Source organism: Sinohyriopsis cumingii, chromosome 12, assembly GCF_028554795.1.
Source record: "Sinohyriopsis cumingii isolate HCF-2022 chromosome 12, ASM2855479v2, whole genome shotgun sequence".
Classification (NCBI taxonomy): domain Eukaryota; kingdom Metazoa; phylum Mollusca; class Bivalvia; order Unionida; family Unionidae; genus Sinohyriopsis; species Sinohyriopsis cumingii.
The window spans coordinates 16,952,476-16,965,996 of NC_142972.1; the positions used below are offsets into that span (position 1 = coordinate 16,952,476).

At 32.7% G+C, this 13,521-nt stretch overlaps 1 protein-coding gene across 1 annotated transcript in view; it reads left to right on the forward strand.

The window, feature by feature from the left end:
- Positions 1 to 13,521, forward strand: part of LOC149786033 (E3 ubiquitin-protein ligase rnf213-alpha-like) — a 260,766-nt gene that overhangs the window by 93,820 nt on the left and 153,425 nt on the right. The window contains exons 12-14 of the mRNA XM_089978105.1: positions 718 to 1,006; positions 6,012 to 6,116; positions 12,166 to 12,273. Of these exons, the coding sequence (XP_089834231.1) occupies positions 718 to 1,006; positions 6,012 to 6,116; positions 12,166 to 12,273 (502 nt within the window). The remainder of the gene's footprint in view (positions 1 to 717; positions 1,007 to 6,011; positions 6,117 to 12,165; positions 12,274 to 13,521) is intronic.

Here is a 13,521-nt window from a genome sequence, read left to right on the forward strand (position 1 = left end):
GTTGCATTTCTTTACTGTCTCAGTCTTGGTAAGTGTTTGAAAAGGGTTGAATCAATAGCGACACATATTTATCTACTTGTCTGTCTGTCTGTTTATTCATTAGCTATCCAAAAGGACAACTTTCAAATCGATTTGTTTCAAACTGAAGCATAGACATTTATAGTTTGTGTTCATAAGACTCTGCATGTGGCATAACTATTCATCATTGTTCTAAATGGATCCCTGGGCTGAACTTCAAAATTCAAGCTGGCAGGATTTTCTGGAAAGAAGAAGACTTATCTGATGAAAAAATAAATGTGTTTCACAGTAAGTTTCATTTCATGTTTACATCTCCATTTAAATAGCATGGCCAAGGAAGCATGGACAGCATAGTCTGTTTCATTTTGACCTATAAACCCTCTAATTTGAAGAAGATTATTTATTTATTTATTTATACTTTGTTCCGTTGCTTATGCTTTGTATTGTAAGCCCTGTATACACTTTACTTAGCAGGACAGACTGACAGCCATATAATATTTTTGGATGCCACATGTATTTTTTCCTTCGTTAAATATTGTCTTCAATGCAAATTATTTATATTGGATGCAAAAATGAAAACAAATGGCAGATCTAGTATTGTTGTGCATGTTTCTCCTAAAACATTGCTAAATTTGAAACTTTCCTTATGCTTACATGTAAACCCAGTTTTTAATATATATTTTTACCTGTTATCTTCAGTCCTGAATCAAGTATCATCCAAGCAAGACTCCTCTACAAGATATCAAGTGATCTTCTCATTGAGACTCGCTATACAAATGCATTTTACATGTTAAGAAGTGCAGTGCACATTTTCCTACACAATGTAGCTCAGTGGGAAGCTATACAGAAAGCAAAAGAAGAAGATAAACGAAACACTCGTCAGCAGTCAGAACACATGAAGCTTCTAGATGAGAGGTATCAAGGAGTCAAGCAATGGCTTAATATCTACCAAAAGATGTGGAGAAGCCAGCTGAGCTATAACTTGGAGGTGGGTACAGATTTTTATGTTCAAGTAAAGCTATGCTTCCTTTAGAAATGATCCTGACTTCTTGTATTCATCATCATAGGGGTTTCGCTTGTTATCCCCAGCAGATAAAACATAAGTCTTCTGGTTTACTGTGATTTAATTTTGTAGCACAAGACCAATCTCAATGCAGTTGTTTCTGGCACATTAAACAAATTCAAGCATGAAAATTTTTATTTTAGAAATTCCTGTTTACAAGGACATAATAAAAAATATATTTTTTAATGTTGTAAGTTTGAAATATTTTTGTTGTTTGTACAGTTTTTTGAGATACTAAGAGCAATCCATTTATGCAACCAGCATTGGCCCCCTTGGTCTCTTGTTTTCTTTTTTAGGGGCAGACCTCTATGTCATACTTTAAAAACTATTTATAATTCCACCCTAAAATTCTATGCTGTATTCTGGGGGGGGGGGGGCAAAATGATTAACTGATATATGGATGCGTTGATACTTTTTCCATATCGATACAAGAGGTGAAGAAATCAATGCAAAACGACACTTACCCTATACAAGTTACTTTAATCTTCAGCAGTAGTGAATAATAATTGCTTGTTTGTCTTTTTATTCTTTAAGTTGAGAATTTAAGATCGCTATCACAGGCATATGTGCTCATTTCTGTCAGATTAACAAACAAAAGCTATTGATAACACCCACTTGCCTTCTACAAATTAACACAGAGTGGTTTGAGATCTCCCCCTCCTGCCAATTCCATGCTAATTATGTCATCCCATCAGCATTTTCAGCTACTGATAGCATATATCAATGTAAAGGTGACATTCCAGATTTGGTGATGTATGATTTAAACACTTTACTGATAATTTAATAACCACATTTATGCAAGTTTCACTGTTGCTTCATATCTTGTCTATTTGGATTCAATTTGTAGTCTACACTTCTAGTATGTCAAGCATTGAAATATATTGCATTGATTTCTGATTGGTGGCTTATTGATTGTTCAAGTCCAGGGAAAAACAATAACCACCAGTAAGAACTAACTGTAGCTAATTCATTTGGTGACACACCATAATCTTTGCATCAAAACTCAATCCAAATAGATACAAAGCAATATATAAGCTTCTTGCAAAAGTGGTTATTAAATGATTTTTAAAGAAATTAAGTTGTACATAGGGAACAAGTTTGGAATGTCTCCTTTTACATTGATATATATGTGATCAACAACTGACTATGCCGACTGGATAAAATAAAATTAGAATGGAGATGGTGAGGGAGTAGATTACAAACTGCAAGAGTTATAGTCACATTTTTAATTTCTCTAAGGCAATTGGGTGTTGTCAGGAAAAAAAATTTCACTGACAGAGACACAGAGATGTACAATATGATGGATTCATTTGTTAGTCATCTCCACACTCCCAGACTCTGACTTTTTCGAGATAAGATCTTCCTTGCAAGAGGAAATTAATATATTTCTTCTGTGTTGGAGATGAGACAGTAATGGCTTCCAAATTTAAATGAAGTCATGAAATAAGATGTTTTTAAAGCATTCACACAGTGATAAACTTAGGGTATGGTGACCAAGATGAGTCCTGCATCTGATCAAATGGAGGAGCCTAAATTGACCTGACCATGAAGTTAATATGTGTCCAGTTTTGGGACCAAATGTTTGTACAGTTTTAATAGCCTCTAATAATTGATCATCCCTAAGTACCTAATCATCTCTGATGATTCAGAGCACAGTTGTGAGGTAAATTAATTTTTTTCTCCATCACACATTAAAATTTATTGCAAAATGTATGAAGTAATTTTCAAAAACAGAACATTGTATCAGATACAACAACTATACATATATCCCCGTATGACTGCAAAGTATTCACTAGATACAAATGACCCTTTGAATTGGTAATATTAAGCCTCTGTATTATGGAGGACACCAGTAACTGTTCACACAGAGCTGTGGCTGCTGCCAAGGAAATTCCACTACTTTGAAACTGTGAGAGAATTAGCTTAGCCGTGGTATGCATCGATTGAAGAGTTTATCAATTCATAAGAAATGTATGTAAACTTTCATGACCAAAATTTAATGGTCATGTGATTTATATCATTGAATTATGATATCCCTTGAAGGCTGTCTGCAAAAAAAACCCCACCCAGCCCTAGTGTGAAACTGCCTGAGCATATATTGGAAGAAATACAGTATACACTTACTTATTATTTTTATTATTTTTATTATTATTATTATTATTATTATTATTATAAAGAAATTTTCGTATTTACTGAGCATTTTTCTCATATAAGAAGCAAAAATATAGTTGATTTATTCATAAATTTGTGTAGTTGCATTGTGAACACATGACTCAAGCATTTGGAAATTTACTCAGTTTTGTATTAAAACAACTGCAAAAATAAGTGTCAAATAATATATATGCTGTCATGCAACAGAATGATGCTTTCATTATCTCTCACTGTTTGCATCTTAATTTCATTTTTTATATATACTTGTTTGTCATTCTATCCATATGTCTGTCCCAACCCAAGCTTGCCTGTTGCACTGACCTGTCAAAGGGAAATTGGGAGGGCAGATTTTTCACAATATTCAAACAATTTTTGCTTTCCTTCGTTACGTGTATTAGTTTGATAATAATAGTTTTGTAAGCGTTACTTAGATAATAACAATTTAAATGCTAATGTTCCCCAATGATCGTAGTACTTAAAAGATGAGTCATTCTTATGTAGTGCATAGATCCATTCATAAAGTTCCAAGGTTGAGATGTACTATATATAGTTCAGGTAAACAGCACATGACCCAAGTACAGGACATGAGTTCTGAAAGGCCCAGATGACCTAATTTATGATTAATCAGTGATGTAAGCTGATCTGTTTACTGATAGAGTGATTTTGAAATGTCAGGATGATTCATTTCAAGCTTCATATTGCATGCTCTCTAATGCATATTGGTATTCTACATAATATAATTATTTCATAAAATTAGGCATTCTTAGTAGTACTGTCAGTTATATTGACAGAATTGATTCATTTATTTAATTTAATCATATGTTGGAACTGCAGTGCTCAAAACATTCAAAGACATTTGGATATAAATAGCTCCGAATTACTGTGAATTCATTTAAAGACATTTTGGGATTATAATATACTGATTTCTAAAGAAATGCATTATATCATGTCAAACTGTACATTATAATGTTATTCTAAGGTCAGACAAGATGAAAATTAGGGAGGAGCTATTTAAACATGAATGAATAATGGATTGATTCTGATGTTTGGTCAAACAGTGCTAATAATTGAAATTAAAGTAAAATTAAAACCCAAACAAAAGTTTATTCTTGTATTGCAGTGAATATCAAATAAGTTTGGAAGGTTGTAGATGATGCAAAGGATTGCATAAATATCACATTTACATTCACATTTACAATACTGGTCTCAGCTGGTCTGTTGTTGTCCAGTGCATTTTTGTATTTAGAGAAATGAAAGTCATTAAAATAGGGAAGCAATTAGATAACCATTTTTATATAGATAAATAAAGAAGTATGGCTTGGCTATTTTTTACAACAAGTTAGTTAAAATTCTGTATATTCATTACCTTGTAACTTGACAAGATTTCTCTCTCACACACAACACAAGCAAAATACCTTCTTTATTCACAGATAATACCAAGATTCCATTAAATATGGCTACCAAGTTAAGGCATCTTTTGATAACATTTTTTGTTCATTGTGTTGTTATTGTTGTTGTGATTGTCATCTTAATCACTGTCCTTTGTAAATATATTTTCATGAGTGCCTCATTACATTTATGAATAACATACCTCCAATGCAAAAGAGCAGCTTGTGCACAAGTGTTTCTATGACATGAATTTTTTTCCTATGGCTGTCTTTGTGAAATGTACTTACGAAATAACAGAAGATTTTTTTATACTTACAACTTACAAAAATTCTGTTTGTAAACAGGGCCCATATAACACTGATTTTCACTTGAAGTATAGGTGTGATATATACAAAAATGATTGACAGTTTTGTATAATTTAAAGAATTAAAGATAGTTTAAAAATCTACATACCTTTTAAAAAGAAACGCATGTAAACTTAGAGCTCTCAACATTAGGTCCTATGAAGTCATATAGGCTGCAGAAAGATAACAGAAAATTCCCTATATACCATGTCAGTGAAGAAGTGAATTTAAATTGAACCAAGAAACATTGCATATGGAATTGAAACATGTATGTGAGTGAATGATTTGATTTTTTTTGTACTATGAGCAGTGTGGATATAAAGATTGTCTAATGCAGTTTCAGGCTAATATTGCACCAGTGTACATTATAAAATGCTGAATTAGGTATCTTTTTTATACACCTGTTTTAAGGTGGATCATATTATGTTCTGCAGTTGTTCAGCTGCCTGTCTGTCAATCTGTTATGAGCTTGGTGTCAGTACAGTAACTCAAGTTAACTGCATCTGCAGTTATCAAACTGGCTTGCACTTGGGGTAAGAAAGAATCCTATAGATTGGGGGTAAAAAGGTAACAGGTCAAGGTCACTGACTGACAGAAAAAAATGGTTTCTGCACAATAACTTGAGTTGTCCATCATCAACAATTACCAGATTTTGTGGATGACTTGCAATAAGTGTAAGATAAAAGCCTGTTGATTTTGGGGTCAAAGGTCAAGGCTACTGTGACTGAGAAAAGAATTGTTACTGCACAGTAACGAGTTCTCCATCATGAACATTTAGCAAATTTTGTGGATGACTTATGCTTGGGGTAAAAAGAATGCTATAATGGTCAAGGTAACTACTGAAAGAAGAAAGTTATATTTGCACAGAATTTCAGTAATCTATATAGACTAATAAACATAGGGCAGGTGTAGTGCCATTCACGGTACTCTTGTTGGCTGTTTTGTATATGTCAACTTTGAACAGCATAAAATGAAATTACTCCTGCACCAGGTTTTAACCATGAAAAATTAATAATTGTTTTGTGTAAATTTGTATTATTTCACAGCAATGGAACAGTATTGTTGCAGCACAGTCATTACCATCTGAGACCATTAGAGATATATGGAATTCTCAGATTGAAAAAGACCTGTACCTTATCTTAAAAAGAGAGGTAAATATTAAAACTTTTCATATGCAATGAACAAAAAATATTGTTTATTTTGATGTTTCACTTTTGTATGATAAATTTTCATCCATAATGACAACAAACTTGGCATTAGTAATCCATGCTAGTAAAAATGTTGTTATTTGCATTCATGGTGAATGTATTTAATAAGATTTTTATGTGCCAGATATTGTTGTATTGTTAACCTGGATATAATACACTCTTGGTTATGTTGCATTCTATACCATGTCATGAAAGAATTCATGGTGCCTTGTTATTTCTCTCTCTCTCTCTCGCTCTCTCTCTCTCTCACTTAATGTGATTTTATCAAAACTCTTAAGGAGAACACTATTTGTTTGTACATCTTCACATCAATGAACAGTATGTCAATGTTTTTATTCAACATAAACAATACACATTATGGATGTGTATGCTACATCACAGGACCATGCTTTTGTTTCTTTTGAACATAAATTGTTTACGAAGAACAAAAAATAAGAAGAAATGAGAAGAGTACAAGAATTTTATTCAGTGTATTATCAAATAAATATTCTTTTTACCTACTTTATTGTAGCATGCAAGTTTGGTGGGTGGTGGCATATCAACACATTTGTTTTGATCCATAAGTTTTGGGACGTATGATCTAGGTAACAAAAAGTTTAACCATAAGTTATGGGACAGCAATAAATAATTTATTTCATCTTGTCCCAAGATGTATGGTAAATACAATAGTCTTATATTGATTAGGCCCAACTGGACCCCTTGTTTTGTTTTTTTTATTATTATTATTTTTCTATCAATATTGTAATACACTGGCTTAAATATATACAGTCCAGTAGATTTGAGGGAATGAAGCAGCTTGACAATGTATATTGTAGAGATCAAAATCATGTGTTTTACTAAGATTAAATACATGTTCAATAAAAAAAATGCCAAATCCATGCTGCATTTATTTGTTTATATCTTTGCTGTGGAATAAAGATGTTTAAAATAAAGTTTTTTGCTGTGGAATAAAGATTAGTATGTTTAATAATTTCTTTGCAGGTATGGAAAGTAGAAATATACAAATTCTACAATCCTTTATATATATATATATATATATATATATATATATATATATATATATATATATATATATATATATATATATATATATATATATATATATACACTTCTTAGTCACATATTTATAATTCATTAGAGATATGGAATTAAATAATTTTGTTTTTAGAATAGGACAGTGTTTTTTTGACAGAAAAGCTTTCATTTTGCTTCCACATCTACTATTTGTTTGATTTTAGCACTTTGGAGCTCTGTATCATTTATAATTTTGAAAAGTTTAAATAATTCTCCTGATTTCTGTTTTTAAACTTTTTTTATAGTATTTCATAATATTTTCAAGTTTATGTTTATTTGTTCATAATATTTTCAAAGTCCAAGATACATCAAGAGTTCAATATCATTTCAAATTTCATGGATATGACACGACCACATAAACAAAACATTTTGCCAAATCTAAATTTGTCAGCCCCATTCATGACCATGTTTTTGTGTTATTTTTTTTTGTTATGAGTAACTTGCAGAAATGAGGTGCAGCAGGGTCCTTATGTCCCTACACCACATCTCACAAAGTTTGGATCTCAGCTTTATGGAGGGTATGTGAGAAAGCTTGCCAGCAGCTTATTATGAGTTGGTTGTTCTTCCCAGGGTTTTCCCAGGTTCTTCCTCCACCATTAATACTGGCCGCCATGCATAGCCTATCGTGTGCTGAAAAATGACGTTAAACCCCACAACAACAACAACAACAGCTCTATGGATAATGATTATTATCATGATCATTATTGTCATTATTATTAGCTGTTGTTACAGTCCCTATGTACTTCTGAGATGAACTTTTTTTTTAATTTCTAGGTTTAAATTCTGGATTTGTCAACTGAGAAAAACATTAATATTTCTTTAAATTGATTTATCAGTTTCTTTTAACTGATCCATGAATATTTTATATCTATTTGTTCTCATGATGTCTAGCATGTGCTATTTTGCAAAGTCTTAAACAGTTTGAATCACTTTATGATCTTTCATTCAAACTATAATCATGTAATTGGTCATTTTGCTGAAAAAAGATTGTTTCTTAACAATAAGGTAACCAGGACATGGTTGTTTGATTTCAAGCAGATTTGGCATTCAGATTTATATTTTATTTAAAATTCTATGATGCCTAATAAAATTATACTATCTATGAATGCATCTGTTTGTGCAATTTCCTTGCCACAAAAAGAATTTAACTGTGACCTTCATTTCACATTTTATTGGCTTAGGTTAGATTTTTGCATTTAGTTCATTTTGAACAAGGTTTTAGCACTGTGTATGTAATACTACTACATACTTTAGTTTTAATGAGGGTAACTCAGCAGAATAACTAGTCTTCCCTGAGGTTCCCAAGGATGATGAAACTATTTTAAGTACAAGAGGGAAAAATAGAAATAAAATGAGCATGAGCAAGTTTAAATACATGAAGTATAAAAGCATATATATAAAATTGTTGAACACATTACACTATGTTTTGGTAGAATTCATGGTGGCAGTTGTTATTTCATGTTGTATCCAGAAAATTCCTATTTAAGTCCATCCAGAGTGAACTGTAGCAAGCAGTATGTGATGTACCCAGCACTGACAGCTCTAGTTTTTGTTAAAGCTTGTCTAACATTGCTGTTTATAACTTTGGATAAGTAAAGTGAAGTTTGTGATATCTATTTTTCTGTAATATTATAATTACTCAGTTTCTTTTTACTTTTTGAAATAATAAACTATGTATTTATCTTCTAGTGCATACTTAATTGATTATTCATTGACTTTGATGATCCATCATTTACTATTGTTACAACATCAAATATGATCTTTTTCCCTTTGTTGATGTTTTTGTCTCTCTCTCTCTCTCTCTTTCTCTGCTTTTACAGATTGATCAGTCTTTTTGGATACTTTAATTATATTATTACAATATTTCCTGCATCTTTCAGATGCCAAAATGTTTAAGTTTCTTTCATTGTCTAAAAAGATATAAAATTTAAAGTCAGTTGTTATCCAAAACCAATGGGGAAAAAAATTGCCCTAGCAAAAGAAAACAGTGATGTGTTATGCATGAAATAAAAGAAGAAATTTTATCAATCTTTAGATATAGGGCAGAGAAAAATGAAAAACATACATTACTTACTTATTTTCTGTATTGGATATGCATCCATCCACCAGGAGACACAGTCATTTGTATGTTGTAGTTGTAACAAGATAACCGGGTGGGATTTTTGGATTCACAACAGAACACTTTTGACGATGATATAACTACAAGGTTTAATAATGGATGACTTAATGATGAAAAATACAAATAAATTAATTTAGCAAATACAAAGACAAGGGGTGAATGGTTCACAATGATTTGACAATGAAATGATGGATATAGTTTATTCAGGTAGTAAACGATGTAAAATTTTACTCATGTAGTAAAATGCATTCACTCAAGTAGCGAAATTATGGTGATAAAAAAGAGGGGCAGATATACAACTTATCTTTACATTCCTGAAAGATACATTGGGTTTTACAAACCACAAAATTAGCCCACGGCTAACAGATTACATGTACGGAAATACACTTCATCATCAATCAGTACACTGTTTCAGCTCCATGGCTGCTACAGTTCAGCTTCAGAGCTGCTACAGACTCCTGACACTCAGAACACTTCAAAACACTTGGAACACTCTAAACATGAGATCCTCCGGACCACTGGACATTAGACCCTCCAGACACCCCAGACATTAGACACTCTGGACACTCCGGATGCTGGACATTAGACAGCTGTAAATATATCCAATACCGTGTACTATACATGACACGGGCGTAAAAACGTAATGACGTTATACACAGCAAGTTATATAGATTACATTATCAGCACAAAAAACACAAAATGACAGGTTCAAAAATAAACTAACCCTGCTTGATAAGAATCCTACTATATTAAACAGTTCTTTAAAAAAATGTAGCTTTACATTGCTAATATAAATCCCTTGCTAAGTTGCAAACAAGAATAGAAATATGTGCATTATACTGCATAAACCAATACTACATAGCAAACATACAAAAATAAGCGTGGTAATACAGTAGTCATAACTTATAGACTAGAAATTAATAAACTTACATACCTCTACAGCTGAAGATGTGCAAGTCCTTGAAGCAGACTGCCAGCTGACAAGACTTATCCGTATTGTAAAGAAATGTACATACGGTGAGGTATTTATACACAGACAATCTGTGCATTGTAGGCCTTCAGTTTGTCCCATCGAGAGCACTTTGCATGTGCGGCATGGGGTGAACCGAACTCACTATTTTGAAATATGACACAATATACATAAATCACCCTCGGGTATCATTGTACACAAAAAACGAAACCCGAGTTCATGTATTCAATAAATAAAAGGGTTTAATTCTTTGACAGTAGTCACAGCTGTATGTTTTACATGGGGATCACCATGTTCCTCTTAATTCTTTGCTATATAATTTGCACTCTTTAAAATCTACTGAACCAAATGCTCTCAAATTTAATTTCTTTTTAAATGAGAAATGAAAAGAAATAAAAGATTTTATAATGGTTCCTGTTTTACAGACTGAAATGTAGTTATTTGATCTCAAACTTTCTAGCAATTTACTAGCCCTAATGAATTCAAGAACAATAATTAAATTCTAAGCTAAATTTGTCTGGAGAGCTGTCACTGCATATATTGCCCTCCAAGGTTTGCACACAACATACACCCTAAGAATCCAGCTCTAACTGCTCTTGATTAGCTTCCACAGAAGCCATCCTAAGAATCTTGTTATCTTGTTATTACTACTCCTCATGAATGAATGGTGACCACATAAACATAGGGTTTTAACTTCTTAAGGTGTCTAGTTGATCCTAATTGATCTGGTGCCAAACATATCCAATATGGCCAACATGGATGGTCATATCGAAATTTAGTTTACACAAAAATAATTAATGTTATGTCTTGATGATTCAAAATGAAAATACTACTGATCTGGCATCCAGTATGGCCCACACAGCAGCCATCTTGTTAATCTTGTTATTGCTGCTCCTCCTGTCTGATGTTCTCATGTACAATATGGTCACCACAATGACCATCCTGAAAATCTTGTTATTACTACTCCACCTGAACAGATGGTTATATCAGCTTGGGGTTTTCACCAAAAGACTTGTAACGATAACTAGTTGTAAGTACAAATGGTTCCAGTCTGATATCTAATATGGTTGCCAATATGGCAGTTATGTTGAAAATCTTATAGCAACTCAGCTTGAACAGAAGTCATAATGACTTGGAATTTTCACCAGTCTTGACTTCTTTTAATGTACAGTTTGTGTTAAATGAAAATGGTTGTGATCTGACATCAGATATGGGCACCACAGCAGCCATCTTGTATTTTGTTATTTCTGTAGACCGGGTGTTTGAATAATGATGATTTCATTCATTGTCATGATATATTATTTACTGATGTAAGGTAGAGTTGTGCAACTACTCCCCACGAAGACTTCTGATAGACCGCATAGAGAGAAAGGAGGACTGGGCAGGTCCTGCAATGTGCACCAACATGCATTTCACACGTGACAACATGGTGAACACATATATTCCTCTACTCACTCCACTGATACATGCTACATGAGATGAACTCCACAAACATAATATACCAGATGCAAACATATGATGGCAAGACAAAATGTACAACAGTTATAACATTTGTGCTTAATATAACACTGGCTACATTTCTGCTCCTGAATGGAAAGCCATTTCTTGAAAATGTTTTGCATACTTCTCTCCAGTATATTCTGTTTTGTTAAAGAAATAGTTGCCTCATATTGCCTTAACCTCAGAGTGGTGTTATGACAAGTAATTACAGCAATGCTGAAACTTTTAGATTTAATTTATTTTTTAGAGATCTTTTTCAAAATCTCAGATCTTAAAGACCCAGCTGAAATACAACTTTAATTATTCATGTTTCATGCTCTTTTTTTCAGTTCTCTTCAGCAACTGGCAGTACAACACCACTTATAGACCTGTACTGCACAAAGGTGGATACCTTCCAGCCATGTGTTCAGACTTGTTTAAACCGCCTTGCTTTCGAGGTAGAGTAAATCAAGTTCTTCTTTTGTCTTTTGCCTACCATTGTGTCAATAGGAAAATGGTAGGTTTAGTGGCAGTGCATGCACACTCAACATAGCCAGATAATATTATATGCACATCATTATAGTACCAGATTTATTTATCTTCCTCTAATTGTCTTTTATTTAATATGTGGTTTACAAAAATTGTGAATCCAGTTTTTAAAAAAATATATATGGATATATTCTTTTTATGTATAATCAATAATAATAATAATAATAATAATGTTTTATTTATAGAGGGTGACTCATTAGTCAAGGACTATTCTCCCTTGAGGCCCTCTTAAAGAGAGTATAACAATGCACATTATATGAAGATGGAGATGTAATTAAGAATTTCTGGATAACTTGATTGTTTTAGACAGGTTAATGAGGCAAAACACAACTCTACTTCTTCCTCAATTGTTCACAACTGGATGATTCTTAAATCATTAAATAAACAAGAGTGTATGTTAGTTAATGGCTGCTGCCTGATATCAACTGTTGCGGTTTGGATTGGGGTTGAACATTTACAGTTGGCTGGTAATTTGGGTAAAAGAAAACATAATGAGTTTCCCTTATATTCCAATGGTATATGAGCTGAACAACTGGAATCAGTTGAAGAGATTCAGCTACAAATGATAAACTGACACAGACTCATATACTAGACCAACATGTGCAAGTGATCACTAAATGTATGAATTGCCTCTCTTAACCATCTTTGTATTAATCACAAGCGAAATTGACAGATATGCAAATTTGCTATGAATTTTTAAAATACTTATAGTATGGTCTCTATGTAACATGAATCCTCCATACAAATTGCCATTTTCAACTTCTTTATGAACTTCCCCTATTGGGGTTTGCATGATACATAAGAGAAAACTGAACAGAGGCAACTTGTTTGCCCTTGGGTCTTGTCCAGCATGTTGAGGGAGAGGATCATGATAGTTGAATAGAGGAAATGCAGATGGTTGCTGCTCAAATGCAACACACTACTTTGGCCTCAAGAATCAGCTAGGTGAGTGGTAAAAAAAATCCTGTCTGATAAATAGGCAAGTTGCATGAAGCGTAAGGGGCTTAAAATTAAACCAACTAAAGTTAAAATGATTTGTGAATGTTGAACGGTCACCTTGTTGACTAAACAACAAGATACTTTTGAAAGAACAGAAAAGTCAGCTTGGAACAAATCTGAAGATTTGCAAAATTTAGTTAGGAGCTCTGATTTCAAAA